Source organism: Microcaecilia unicolor, chromosome 2 (assembly GCF_901765095.1).
Source record: "Microcaecilia unicolor chromosome 2, aMicUni1.1, whole genome shotgun sequence".
Lineage (NCBI taxonomy): Eukaryota > Metazoa > Chordata > Amphibia > Gymnophiona > Siphonopidae > Microcaecilia > Microcaecilia unicolor.
The window spans coordinates 87,437,162-87,452,316 of NC_044032.1; the positions used below are offsets into that span (position 1 = coordinate 87,437,162).

At 43.3% G+C, this 15,155-nt stretch overlaps 1 protein-coding gene across 2 annotated transcripts in view; it reads left to right on the forward strand.

The window, feature by feature from the left end:
• PARP8 (poly(ADP-ribose) polymerase family member 8) overlaps positions 1–15,155 on the forward strand; it is a 583,039-nt gene that overhangs the window by 426,831 nt on the left and 141,053 nt on the right. For both annotated transcript variants that reach the window (XM_030193114.1, XM_030193115.1), the window contains one exon: positions 981–1,093. In XM_030193114.1, the coding sequence (XP_030048974.1) occupies positions 981–1,093 (113 nt within the window). The remainder of the gene's footprint in view (positions 1–980; positions 1,094–15,155) is intronic.

Consider the following 15,155-nt stretch of genomic DNA (forward strand, 5'->3'; position numbering starts at 1 on the left):
ATCTACTTGTGTATCTCAGATACATGTAGAAAACCTCTGAATTTAGAAAACCAGTTATTTATGCTTGTGAAGCTGCACTATGAACAGATTAGGGGAAGGGAGGATGGACCAAAATCTACATGTGTATTCGCTATTTCAGGAAGGGGATGCACATGGATTCCTTAATTTAACAGTATTGGGATCTACAGCTGTTCCCAGGCTCTCATAGGTCGTCTAGAAATGCTCAGTTTTGGCAGCCTTTTATAGAAGGGATTGAGGAAGGTCTCCTCCTTAATCCCCCTTTCTCCTCCCCCCCCCCCCCCCTTTAAAATTGAAAGTATAGAAAAACTGTGGCTTCTGAATTTAAGAGCAGTTATACATGTGGAATTATGAAATGACAGACTTACATGTGTAAGTTCTGAAATAACCTTTTTACACATATGCTCACGTTTGCACTTATAAATTGCTACATTCCGTCCGTGGATGTTTTCTATGTTGATAGTTATAAAATGGATGCTTCTGTTGTACATAGCCACAATATATACATGCATTCCTGCATATATGTTAGAAAAGACTTTGTGAATGATCTTTTACTAAAGATTAGTATATGTTATCTGTGGCACTGCCCATAGGAATAAAATACTACCGTAGTTGTGCATGTTCCAACCTAGACATACCAATTCCAATTTCTATGTTCTATCTGTAATAGAAATAAAACAAAACATAGAATAGAAAATAAGATGATACCTTTTTTGGACTAAATAAATTTTTTGATTAGCTTTCGAAGGTGACCCTTCTTCTTACCTTTGAAAGCTAATCAAAAAATGTATTAAGTTAAATAAAAAAAGGTATCATCTTATTTTCTTTTCTCTGTTTTGTTTTATTTGTATTTATTACCTTTAAAACTGAACTGACAAAGCTACTACATCACTCTACTATGTTCCATCTACCATGGGTTTTTTTGTCTCTTAATGCTCTTGAGTTTTTGTTTTGTTTTATAGCAACTGAAATTTATGCATACTGCTCATCAGTTCCTCCTTCTCAGTAGTCCACCAGCCAAAGAATCCAATTTCAGAGCTGCTAAGAAACTCTTCGGAAGCACCTTTGCATTTCAGTGAGTTTGGGCCTCATAAAATCACTGCAATACATGCTCTCTCTCTCTCTCTCTCTCTCTCTCTCTCTCTCTATATATATATATATATATATATATATATGTATGTGTGTGTGTGTATATATATATATATATATATATATATATATACACATACACACATGTATGTGTGTATATCTATTTCTATCTATAATATTGTCCTTTCAAATAATTCAGTTTTGAAATTGACTCTAGTGAATTCTGGGTCCTTTTTTGAACTTAATATAATTCTTCTTTCAAAGATCTTTATTTTGTTTAAGATGTAGAACATATATTTTTATTTACATGATGAATAATCAATACATGCCTATTGGTAAATGTGTTTAGGGTAATAGATTTGATATACTGCTTTCTTGTGTTAATATCGGCCTTATTTTCGAAAGTCATGGGCGCCCATATTTCGACCCAAATTGGGAGATGGGCGCCCATCTCGCAAAGGTGCCCAGATCGATAAAAAGCCGATTTTGGGCGTCTTCCACTGCAATCTGTCGCAGAAACAGGCAGAGTTGATGGGCGCGTGGTGAAGGCAGGACTGGGGCGTGTTTATCGGCAGAGGAGAGATGGGCGCCCTCGGCCAATAATCGAAAAAAGAAAAAATTTGGGTCACTTTTTTTGGACCCTTTTTTTTTTTCATGAACAAGTTCCAAAAAAAGTGCCCTAAATGACCAGATGACCACCGGAGGGAATTGGGGATGACCACCCCTGACTCCCCCAGTGGTCACTAACCCCTTCCCACCAAAAAAACCCGAACTTTAACAACTTTTTTTCCAGCCTGTATGCCAGCCTCAAATTCCATACCCAGCTCCATCACAGCAGTATGCAGGTCCCTGGAGCAGTTGTTAGTGGGTGCAGTGGACTTCACCCAGGTGGACCCAGGCCCATCCCCCCCTACCTGTTACACTTGTGGTGGTAAATGGGAGCGCTCCAAACCGCCCCCAAAACCCACTGTACCCACATGTAGTTGCCCCCCTTGAGCCATAAGTGCTATGGTAATGGTGTAGAGTTGTGGGCAGTGGGTTTCCGGGGGGATTTGGGGGGCTCAGCACCCAAGGGAAGGGAACTTTGGACTTGGGAGGTATTTAACTTTTTTTTTTTTTTTTTATTACAAGTGCCCCCTAGGGTGGCTGGTTGGTGTCCTGGCATGTGAGGGGGACCAATGCACTACGAATCCTGGCCCCTCCCACGACCAAATGCCTTGGATTTGTTTGTTTTTGAGTTGGGCGCCTTCGTTTTTCATTATCGCTGAAAAACGAAACCGCCCAGCTCAAATCCGCACAAATCCGATGCATTTGCCCGGCACAAACCATATTATCGAAAAAAAAAGATGCTCATTTTTTTCTAAAATACGGTCTGTCTGTAGTAAATTTAAAACAAATCGGAGAAACTTTTTCTTCACCCAACGCATAATTAAACTCTGGACTTGTTGCCGGAGAACGTGGTGAAGGCAGTTAGCTTAGCAGAGTTTAAAAAGGGGTTAGACGATTTCCTAAAGGACAAGTCCATAAACCACTACTAAATGGACTTGGAAAAAAATCCACAATTCCAGGAATAACATGTATAGAATGTTTGTACGATTGGGAAGCTTGCCAGTTGCCCTGGGCCTGGATTGGCCGCTGTTGTGGACAGCAAGGCCCTAGACCCTTTCTCTTGTCCTACACGGACCCTGCTTGAGTACCTTCTACACTTGTCGGAGTCTGGTCTTAAGACTAACTCAGTAAGAGTTCACCTTAGTGCAATCAGTGCTTATGATCACCGTGTAAAAGGTCAGCCTATCTCTGGGACAGCCTTTAGTTGTTCGCTTCATGAGAGGTCTTCTTTTGTCAAAGCCCCCTGTCAAACCTCCACCAGTGTCATGGGATCTCAATGTCATTCTCACCCAGCTGATGAAACCTCCTTTTGAGCCACTGAATTCCTGCCATCTGAAGTACTTGACCTGGAAGGTCATTTTCTTGGTGGCTGTTACTTCAGCTCATAGAGTCAGTGAGCTCCAAGCCCTGGTAGTTCATGCTCCCTACATTAAATTTCATCATAACAGGGTAGTTCTCCGCCCTCACACTAAGTTCCTGCTGAAGGTGGTGTCGGAGTTCCATCTGAACCAGTCAATTGTCTTGCCAACATTTTTTCCCCGTCCACATACCCGCCCTGGTGAGGACAAGTTGCATACCTTGGACTGTAAGAGAGCATTGGCCTTTTACGTGGAGCGGACAAAGCCCTACAGACAGTCCGCCCAGTTTTTCTTTTGATCCCAAAAGGATGTGGGTTGCCATTGGAAAACACACAATCTCTAATTGGCTAGCAGATTGCATTTCCTTCACTTACGCCCAAGCTGGGTTGACTTTGGAGTGCCATGTCACGGCTCATAATGTCAGAGCCATGGCTGCGTCAGTGGCTCATCTGAAGTCAGCTTCTATTGAAGAGATTTGCAAGGCTGCGACGTGGTCATCAGTCCACACATTCACATCTCACTACTGCCTATAACAGGATACCCGACGCGACAGTTGGGCAGTCGGTGTTACAGAATCTGTTTGGGATTTAGAATCCAACTTCACCCTCCTAGGCCCATTTCTGTTTTGTTCCAGGCTGCACTCTCACTTAGTTGTGTTTGTTTTTAGGTCAATTTCAGTTATGTCTTCGCCGTTGCGAGACCCAATTGACCATTGTTCATTGTTTTGAGTGAGCCTGGGTGCTAGGGATACCCCATGCGTGATGTCCAGCCTGCTTGTCCTCAGAGAAAATGAAGATACTTAACCTGTAGCAGGTATTCTCTGAGGACAGCAGGCTGGACATCATCACAACCCTCCCTCCTCCCCTTTGGAGTTGTTCTCTTCTTCTTGCTTGTTATATAACTGAGGGAAACGCACTGACGTCGCGGGCGGGAAGTCACTCGCGCATGCGCGGTGCGTTGTCCCAGCGCCCGTCGCACTGCTTCTAGAAGCTTTAAAAAATTTTTCTTTAAAATTCCGGAGCTCCTTGGCCGTCGCGGACGACGACCCATACGTGATGATGTCCAGCCTGCTGTCCTCGGAGAATACCTGCTACAGGTAAGTATCTTCATTTGCCACATAATAATTACATTGCATATATGGCCTGATTTTATAATGGGACGCCTATATGAGAAATCTAAAAAGACACCTGTTTTATGCCTTTTTAAGGGGCCCTTTTACTAAAGACGCTAAGCCCTTAACGCGAGGGTAGTTCAAGAAAAGGCTTCTGAAAATACGTTAAAGCCTTTTGCAGTAATTTGACTGTTAGCAGACAGTAATCCCTGCATTACTTATTTTTTAAAGCTATTTTTGGGGGGTGTATCCTGCGTTAAAACACATTAAGCCCAGATTTCACCACACTTTATTAAAGGGGCACCTTATATAGATACAATTAGTGCCTTGTTCTTCTTGGCTTAAAAATGTGCTTTACTGTGTTTGTGTGTGTTTATAGTGAAGATGTATGTGCATATTTTATAAAATAAGCCATTCCACTTTCACTCCATCCAGACTTCTTCTCCAGGAATGCCTGCATACAAATTGCGTAAAAGTAGACATATACTTTATGTGCATTTAATGTATATGCAGTCATTCAGTTTTAAAAAAGCCCTTTTTCACATGGAAAAAGCTTTATAAAAATCTCTCATAAAGTAGCATTTTACTAGACACAGTAACATTTTTAATGTGTGCATAATAAAAAAAATTGTTTTACTGTTTGTGTGTGTGTATATATATATATATATATATATATATATATATATTAGCTAGAGAGAAAAAACCCTCCAAGAAATAGCATACTAACAAAAAAGGAGGGAGAGAGCATATATATGCATGTATGAATGGTGTCTATAATTTAATAATTGACTGAAAAACTAATCCACAATATAGTTAAATTGAAGAGGAAATGACATCAGAACAGTTGTACATATGATCTTAGAACCTCTTACAGTGCACAGCTATTCTAAATTCAAGATCTTTAAAAAATTTTCAAATCATTTGTCATACCTCCACCTCCTAAACAAAAATGATCTTTATTATGAGTAATGTATCAAAAATCATTCATGAACAAAAATACAAATATATGTATGTATATATTCAAACATATAACCATAGGTGCATCTAGAGTACAAGCATAGGGCCGCCTTCTATAAAGGTTATGCTCCTAAATTTACGCTCCTAAAGTGAAGAAACTTACCTATAGCAGGTATTCTCTGAGGACATTAGGCCTTATATTCTCAAAAGTAGGTAACGCTGTGCTGCATTGCCCAGTCCGGAGCTTAAAACAACCTTATAACAGAGCTTTGTGGAGCATTCATGCACAAGTGCCTTTCCGCCCACCACGAGGGTGCAGTTACGCTGTTAAATACTACAACATAAAATAAAAAATAGGAGACAACTCCTATTGAGGTGGGAGGGTTTGTGAGAATTTAAGACCTGCTGTCCTCTAAGAATACCTTCTACAGGTAAGTTTCTTCTCTTCCTCCGAGGACAAGCAGGCCTATTTCTTCTCAGAAATGGGGGTATCCCTAGCATCCATGCTCGCAGAAAACAACAGCAACAGATCAACCTGAAACTATATACAAACTGAGTGAGAGTGCAGCCTGGAACAGATTAAAAACAGGCCTAGGGAGTGGAGTTGAATTCTAGATCCCAAACAAAATTCTGCAACAATGTCTGCCCTAACCGACTGTCACGTCGGGTATCCTGCTGAAGGCAGTAATGAGATGTGAATGTGTGAACAGAAGACCATGTTGCAGCCTTGCAGATTTCTTCAATGGAGGCTGACCGCAAGTGTGCTACCGACACAACCATGAATCTGACATTGTGAGCTTTGACATGACCCTCCAGGGTCAGCCCAGCCTGGGCATAAGTGAAAGAAATTCAATCTGCCAGCCAATTAGAGATTGTGCACTTCCCGATTGTGACCCCCATCCTGTTGGGATCAAAAGAAAAAAAAATTGGGCAGACTGTCTGTGGGGGTGTGTCCGCTCCACTTAATAGGACAATGCTCGCTTGCAGTCCAAAGTGTGCAAAGTGTTCTTGCCAGGATGGGCATGAGGTAGGGGGAAAGAATGTTAGCAAGACAATCAACTGGTTCATATGTAACTCTGACACAACCTTTGGTAGAAACTTAGGGTGTGTGCGTAGGACATTTTTAACCTATTTATAAATTATCTAGATAAGGGAATAACTAGTGAGGTAATTTAAATTTGCTGACGACACAAAGTTATTCAAAGTTGTTAAATCGTAAGATGATTGTGAAAAATTACAAGAGGACTTTACGAGACTGGGAGACTGGGCATCCAAATGGTAGATGATGTTTAATGTAAGCAAGTGCAAAGTGATGCATGTGAGAAAGAGGAACCTGAACTATAGCTAAGTAATGCAAGGTTCCACACTAGGAGCATAAAGGAATCCTGTGCCGAAGGAATGGATCCTCAGGAGCTTAGTCAAGATCGGGAGGCGGGGCTGGTGGTTGGGAGGCGGGGATAGGGCTGGGCAGACTTATACGGTCTGTGCCAGAGCCGGTGGTTGGGAGGCGGGGATAGTGCTGGACAGACTTGTACGGTCTGTGCCAGAGCCGGTGGTTGGGAGGCAGGGCTGGTGGTTGGGAGGTGAGGATAGTGCTGGGCAGACTTATACGGTCTGTGCCAGAGCCGGTGGTTGGGAGGTGGGGCTGGTGGTTGGGAGGCGGGGATAGTGCTGGGCAGACTTATACGGTGTGTGCCCTGAATAGCACAGGTACAAATCAAAGTAGGGTATACACAAAAAGCAGCAAATATGAGTTATCTTGTTGGGCAGACTGGATGGACCGTGCAGGTCTTTTTGTGCCGTCATCTACTATGTTACTAGGAGTCACCAACCAGGAAAGGGATCTAGGTGTCATCGTTGATGATACGTTGAAATCCTCTGCTCATTATGCAGCATCAGCTAAGAAAGCAAATAGAATGTTAGGTATTATTAGGAAAGGAATGTAGAACAAAAATGAGGATGTTATAATGCCTCTGTATCGATCCATGGTGCAACTTCACCTTGAATACTGTGTGCAGTTCTGGTCACTGCATCTAAAAAAAGATATAGTGGATTTAGAAAAGGTACTGAGAAGTGTAATGAAAATGATAAAGGGGATGGGATAACTTCCCTGTGAGGAAAGGCTAAAGTGGTTAGGGCTCTTCAGCTTGGAGAAAATATGGCTGAAGGGGAGACATGATGGAGTGGAATGGGTAGATGTGAATTTCTTGTTTACTTTTTCTAAAAATACTAGGTCTAGGGGCATGCAATGAAGTTTCAAAGTAGTAAATTTATCAAATCAGAGAAAATATTTCTTTATTCAATGTGTAATTAAACTCTGGAATTCATTGCCTGAGAATGTAGTAAAAGCAGTTAGCTTAGTGGGTTTTAAAAAAGGTTTGTATAGCTTCTTAAAAGAAAAGTCCAAAAGCCATTATTAAAATGGACTTGGGTAAAATCCACTGCTTATTTATGGGATATGCAACATAAAATGTATTGTACTGTTTTGGGATCTTGCCAGGTACTTGTAATCTGTATTGGCCACTTTTGGAAACAGGATGCTGGGCTTGATGTTCCTTCTGTCCCAGTATGGCAATACATATGTTCTTATTAGCTGGGTGAGAATAACATTGAGGTCCCATGACACAGGTGGTTTTACAGGAGGCTTTGATAAAAGCAAACCTCTCATGAAGCGAACAACTGGAGGCTGTCCAGAGATGGGCTTACCCTCTACATGGTGAGAAGAAGCACTAATTGCACTGTGGTGAACCCTTATGGAGTTGGTCGTGAGACTAGACTCAGAGAGGTGTAGAAGGTATTGAAGCAGGGTCTGTGTAGGGTAGGAAACAGGATCTAGAGCCTTGCCCTCACACCAGACGCAAACCTCCTCCATTTGACAGAATAACACCTCTTAGTGGAATATTTCCTGGAAGCTAGCAAGACCCGGGAAACACCTGCTGTTAGACCCAAAGAAGCAAATTCTAGTATCTTAACATCCAGGCCATGAGAGACAGGGACTGAAGGTTGGGATTCAGAAGAGATCCTTTGTTCTGGGTGATAAATGTCGGAAAGCATTCCAATCTCCATGGTTGTTTGGAGGACAACTACAGAAGAAGAGGGAGCCAGGTCTGCAGTGGCCAGTTAGGTGCAATCAAGATCATGGTCCTGTGGTCTTGCTTGAGTTTCTGGAAAGTCTTCCCCACAAGAAGAATGGGGAGGATACACATTCAGAAGTCCCCCAGTGCAGGAGGAAGGCACCTGATGCTAGCTTTTCATGAGCCTGAGCAGAGGGATTTTGTGATTCAGTTGAGTAGCAAAGAGATCCACTGAGGTGGTGCCCTACACTTGGAAGATCTTGCATGCAACTCACATGTTGAATGACTACTCATGTGGTTGCATAACCCTGCTCAGCCTGTCGGCCAGACTGTTGTTTTTGCCCACCAGATAAATGGCTGAAGGAACATGCCTTGCTGGCAAGCCCAGCGCTACATCCAGATGGCCTCCTGACACAGAGGTCATGATCTGGTGCCCCCCTGCTTGTTGATGTAATACATTGCAACCTGGTTGGCAGCCGATCTCTGAAAGCCTTTAGAGCGTTCCAGATCACCCGGAGCTCCAGAAAATTGATCTGAAGACCTGCTTCCTGAAGGGACTAGGCTCCCTGAGTTTGAAGCCCATCTGCATGAGTGCCCCCAACCGAGGAGTGATGCATCCATCGTCTGTACCTTTTGAGGCTGAGTAATTTGGAATGGTAGTATCAGAGTCAAATTGGTTCGATTGGTTCACCATAGCAGGGCGTGAACAAGCTCTGAAGACACTTGGATGACATTTGCTAGATATCCTGTAACTTGACACCACTGGGAGGCTAATGTCCATTGGGCGGTTCTCATGTGAAGGGTTGTCATGCTTGTCACATAATTTGTGGAAGCCATTTAGCCCATCAACATCTGCTGAGCTGTGACCTGCTGAAAGGTTCGAACCTGAGAAGCCAGAACGAATAGAGTGTCTGCTCTCGGTCCTGGGAGAAAAGCTCAAACCTTTTGTGTATCGATCTGGGCTTCAATTCCAAATGTTGAGCAGGATGAGGATGGGACTTTGAGTAGTTTATAATGAACTTCAGTAACTCCTGCACCAGATTAGCACTCCGCATGGACTTCTGAGCACTGTCCTCAGATGTGCTCTTCACCAGCCAGTCGTCGAGGTAAGAAAATACATGGACTCCCACTCTGTGTAGCGATGCTGCGACTACCGCTGGACATTTGGTGAAGACCCTGGGAGCTGATGCAAGACCAATGAGCAACACCCAGTACTGGTAGTGATGTGTTCCTAGCCAAAATCGGCAATGCTTCCGGTGGTCTGGAAGTATCGGGATGTGAATGTATGCATCCTTCAAGTCCAGAGAGCATAGCCAATTGTTTTCCTGAATTATTGGGAGAAGGGTGCCCAGGGAAACCATCCTGAACTTTTCTTTGACCAGGAATTTGTTCAGGGCTCTTAGATCTAGGATGGGACGCATCCCCCCTTGTCTTCTTTTGCACAAGGAAGTACCTAGAATAGAATCACTGCTCTTCCTCCCCTGGTGGAACAGGCTCGACTGCATAGTCCTTCAGAAGGGCAGAGAGTTCCTCTGCAAGTACCTGCTCATGCTGGGAGCTGAAGTAATGAGATTTTGGTGGGCAATTTGGTGGTTTTAGAAGCCAATTGAGGGTGTATTCGAGTCGGACTATTTGAAGAACCCACCAGTCAGAGGTTACAAGGGAACTTCAGCCTCTGTCCAACCAGCAAATCATTCAGAATGTACACAGTTACAGTGGCTATTCTCTGCTGGAGCCAGTCAAAAACTAGTCCTTTGCTTTGACTGGGGAGCAGCAGGGACCTTAGGCACATGCTGTTGACGAGAACAAGTGACCCTCAGCTTGTGGTGCAGTCTCCAATGCCGGTGCTGCGTGTGATCCCTGTGTTGACTGCTACCCATGCTGGTACCTCCTCAATGTCGGTGGAGGAAGATTTGCCGGAGTCGAGGAGGGATCTGGTTCCTCAACACCTTTCTCGGGGACATGGTTCCTCAAAGTTGAGGCAGGCTCGGTCTCAGCCCTCCACGAGGAGTTTCTATCATACCAATGAGGCACACTCATGGGAGTCAGAGGAGGATCCAAGGTACTTTTCCTCTTAGGAGTCCTATGGAATTCCCTCTGAACCCTCCCCCTCCACTTGAAAGGAGAAAGTCTCCTCTGGAGAGTCTTTTGTTCCCCTCATTTGTGAAGGAAATGGCTGAGGCTATTCTATTTCGTTTGGATGAACCCAGGGCTAAGATTCTCAAGGTCCTGAATTAACAATCCCCTCCTAGGGGGGCTATGACTGTCCTTATCCATGAAGTGCTCAAGGAAGTCCTTGTCAGGAACTGGGAGACCCCTCTGTCGGTCCATGTCCTGCCCAAGAAGATCAACACAATGCATTGGATCCACAGCACACCTGGTTTTGATAGGACCCAGTAGCTTCACAATTCCATAGTGGTGGAGTCCGCTCTCAAGAGAGCCAGGAATTCTAGAAACTATGCCTTGGCACAGCATAGTCTCTAGAACTCCTGGCTCTCTTGAGAGCGGACTCCACAAACATGGAATTGTGAGGCAACTGGGTCCTATCAAAACCAGGTGTGCTATGGATGCCATAGTGCCCCCAGACTGAGAAGCTAGGACCTTGGACTCTTTTGGAAGGAAGATGTTCCAGCATCAATGCTCATGTCCCATATACAATGTTAGCAACTCTTTATAAGCGTCTACTTGTGGGGCTTGGTGTGCAAGTTGTTGGACTTGGTGGACTCTCTCCCACCGAAGCAGGCCGAGTTGGTACGCCAGTTGACCAAGCAGCAGAAGGCGTGTTGCAAGTTCTTGGCAAGGGCGCATAAGACGCTTTTGACGTGGCATCCAGGATCTCTGCTCAAAGTATAGTAAAACGCAGACTCTCACGGCTGCGTGTTTCTGACTATGAACAGTTGGTTCAGCAGAGGTTGGCAGATGCCCCATGCCGAGGGGGAAAACCATTTTGTAGAGAAGGTTGAGGAGGTTGCTGACCAAAGTAAAAAAACACCAATACCATCTCTTCTATCTTCCACTAGACACCTTCTACATTAGCAGCCTCATCTAGGTCTTTTGGCAAGTCTAGGAGGGGTGCCTACTATCCGCAAAGATGTAGGCACACCACCTCTTCTCACTACATATACAAAGTTCTATTGGGTCCATGGGGCTGTTGCTGTTGACACATCTTAAAGATTTTGGCATCTTTTGCCCATTATTACTTTGTAAGTTATTTGTTTTTAATTAGGTTTTTTTATGGTATGGATTGTGTGTGTGATATGTTTGGGATGTATGTAACTCTTTTGGAAACTTATTTTTTTTCTTTCTGTTTCCAGGATTTTTGACACATTGGTATCGCTTCTATTGGTGCACAGTATTTTGGTTGTTATAACTGCAGAAGTAGGTGTACCACCAAAATGCTTTTGAAATGTGTGAGCATCGAGTGGGTTAGATGGGGTACAGCACTGAATATCCACCCCTTAATAAGATAAGCACTATTTTTGTACTATAGATGCACCTGTGGTTATATGTTTGAATATATACATACCTATATTTGTATTTTTGTTCATGATTGATTTTTGATACGTTACTTTGTTTGAATATTCCTCATAATAAAGATCATTTTTCTTTAGGATGTGGAGGTATGACAGATGATTTGAAAATTGCATAAAGATCTTGAACTTGGAACAGCTGTGCACTGTAACAGGTTCTAAGATCATATGTACAACTGTTCTGATGTCAGTTCCTCCATTTTATCTGTATTGTGGATTAGTTTTTCTAGTCAATTATAGACACCGTTCATACATATATATGCTCTCTTTGTTTTTTTTTTGTTAGTATGTATATAAATATGGCATTTTAATATAATATGTTCAGAGTTGTTTTTCCATTTTACAGTCATATCCTAATAATTGTCCAATATTTCCTTAGGTGGTCATATCAATGGACTGATTTGGTTTTTCTTTTGTTGCTGTTGTACTTTCACAATGACCAGTTTGAAATAAAAAAAAAAAATAGTTGCTAAAATTATTGAGTTCAGTACTGAACTATACCGAATCCAGTTAAAGTTAACCAGATAAAACTTTAGCACAGAGGACTGGATTTCTCACTTGTAAGCTCAAGGCAAGTTAACATACGCAGTAATTATTACCTAGCACCTGATTACTACATAACATCTACTACTACTACTACTTAACATTTATAAAGCGCTACCAGGGTTACGCAGCGCTGTACAATTTAACACAGAGGACAGTCCCTGCTCGAAGGAGCTTACAATCTAAAGGACAAAAAAGTGCAGTCAATCAAATTGGGGCAGTCTAGATTTCCTGAATAGATGAATAATGGTTAGGTGCCGAAAGCGACATTGAAGAGGTGGGCTTTGAGCAAGGATTTGAAGATGGGCAGGGAGGGGGCTTGGCATATGGGCTCAGGGAGTTTATTCCAAGCATAGGGTGAGGCGAGGCAGAAAGGGCGGAGCCTGGAGTTGGCGGTGGTGGAGAAGGGTACTGAGAGGAGGGATTTGTCCTGTGAGCGGAGGTTACGGGTAGGAGCTTAAGGGGAGATGAGGGTAGAAAGGTAATGAGGGGCTGCAGATTGAATGCATTTGTAGGTTAATAAGAGAAGCTTGAATTGTATGCTGTACCTGATCGGAAGCCAGTGAAGTGACTTGAGGAGAAGGATGATATGAGCATATTGGTCTAGGCGGAAGATAAGACACGCAGCAGAGTTCTGAACGGATTGAAGGGAGGATAGATGGTTAAGTGGGAGGCCAGTGAGGAATAGGTTGCAGTAGTCAAGGCGAGAGGTAATGAGAGAGTGGATGAGAGTACGGGTGGTGTGCTCAGAGAGGAGAGGGCGAATTTTGCTGATGTTATAGAGAAAGAAGCCACAGGTCTTGGCTGTCTGTTGGATATGCGCAGAGAAGGAGAGGGAGGAGTCGAAGATGACTCCAAGGTTGCGGGCAGATGAGACGGGGAGGATGAGAGTGTTATCGACTGAAATAGAGAGTGGAGGGAGAGGAGAAGTGGGTTTGGGTGGAAAGACAATGAGTTCGGTCTTGGCCATGTTCAGTTTCAGGTGGCGGTTGGACATCCAGGCAGCAATGTCAGATAAGCAGGCCGATACTTTGGCCTGGGTTTCCGCAGTGATGTCAGGTGTGGAGCGATAAAGCTGGGTGTCATCAGTATAAAGATGATGTTGGAAACCATGAGATGAGATCAGCCTGATGAGCAAAATAACGGACACATGTAGCTGGCTTTTGAGTCTCCACATCTTGGACTTTTGGACCAACAGAGATACAGTGTGGGGAAGCAAAAGGCCAAGCAGAATATCACCCTTCCTGAAGCTGGAGATGCGAGGCAGATCATCCTGATTGATATTTATGTGGCTTGAGGATCACCTACTGGCCTTGGAGCAGTGACAGAGGAAGACTGGAATCTATTTGGAGGTGGCATCATCTCGCCAGAGCTTGGTACCTCCTTGAATAAGGAGGTTCATTACCACCATAGCATACTTCATCCTGAGTATTGCAAGCATCTAGGACCGCTCTTATGACAGAGCTGGCCGGATGCTTGAAGGAACTCACAGAGAAGCAGAAAGCCCCACAAGGGAGTCAAGTGGAGCTGAATGAGAACTGCTGGAAGATGTGTTGGAGAGAGTAAGAGTCTCAACTCCCTCAGATGGACCAAAAGACCCCTTAGCTTTGGCAGTGGATAAGGCTACAGCTACCATGCCTAATGTAGTTGGCTTCCATATTTGAAATTTACCCCCCCACCCCCACCCCGAACCCCATTTCCAGCAAATATTTCCCTTCAAGGTATCTGGGCAGTTGTGAGCCAAATTGAATCTTCTTAAGAGGTCACTGTTAAGTAACTTTGTGCATCTTCCATGGTTAAATTTCAGAACAATTTGAGTCTATTTTATAAAATTCTCTACAAGTTAAGATGTGTTGCTGAGATAGGGAAGCTGAAGAATTAAGTCCAGCATTAAAAATAATTTTGTGCTTCACAAAAAGTTAGAAGTGACATAAATAATTTCAGAAGATACAATTTGTGGTTTCTTAACTTTCCTATGCCCTCCTTAGAAACTTTTTCATAAATATTGGATGGAAAGCTGAATTTTTCAACAGAGACTCTCCCACCTGTGGTGACATTCCAGTATATGCTTATGAAAAGCGCTTCTAGCCCCTTGGGACTTGGAGTAGAACTTGTGTACAACTGGTATCCCTGATCATTTGAGGCCTTCTAATTTAACCCAGGTTTTGTATTGCTCCATGGTGCAACTGTACCTCGAATACTGTGTGCAATTCTGATTACCACATCTCAAAAAAGATATAGCAGAATTAGAAAAGGTACAGAGAAGGGTGATGAAAATGATAAAGGAGATGGGATGACTTCCCTATGAGGAAAGGCTAAAGCGGCTAGGGCTCTTCAGCTTGGAGAAGAGACAGTTGAGGGGAGATATTTTAAAGGTCTACAAAATGCTCAGTGGAATGGTAGAACTGAATTGCTTTTTTACTTTCCAAAAATACTAGGACTAGGGGACACGCAATGAAGCTACTAAGCAGTAAATTTAAAACAAACTGGAGAAAATATTTCTTCACTCAACGTATAATTAAACTCTGGAATTTGTTGCCAGAGAATGTGGTAAAAAGCAGTTAGCTTAGTAGGTTTTGAATACCAGAGTAACAGGTCATATACATACATATAAATTTAGGCACGAACACTAACACCACCCATAGAACTGCTGTAAATGATCTTCAAAAATATCACACATAGATTGCAGTGGAGGAGTGGCCTAGTGGTTAGGGTGGTGGACTTTGGTCCTGGGGAACTGAGGAACTGAGTTCAATTCCCGGCACAGGCAGCTCCTTGTGACTCTGGGCAAGTCACTTAATCCTCCATTGCCTGCCGCATTGAGCCTGCCATGAGTGGGAAAGCGCGGGGTACAAATGTAACAAAA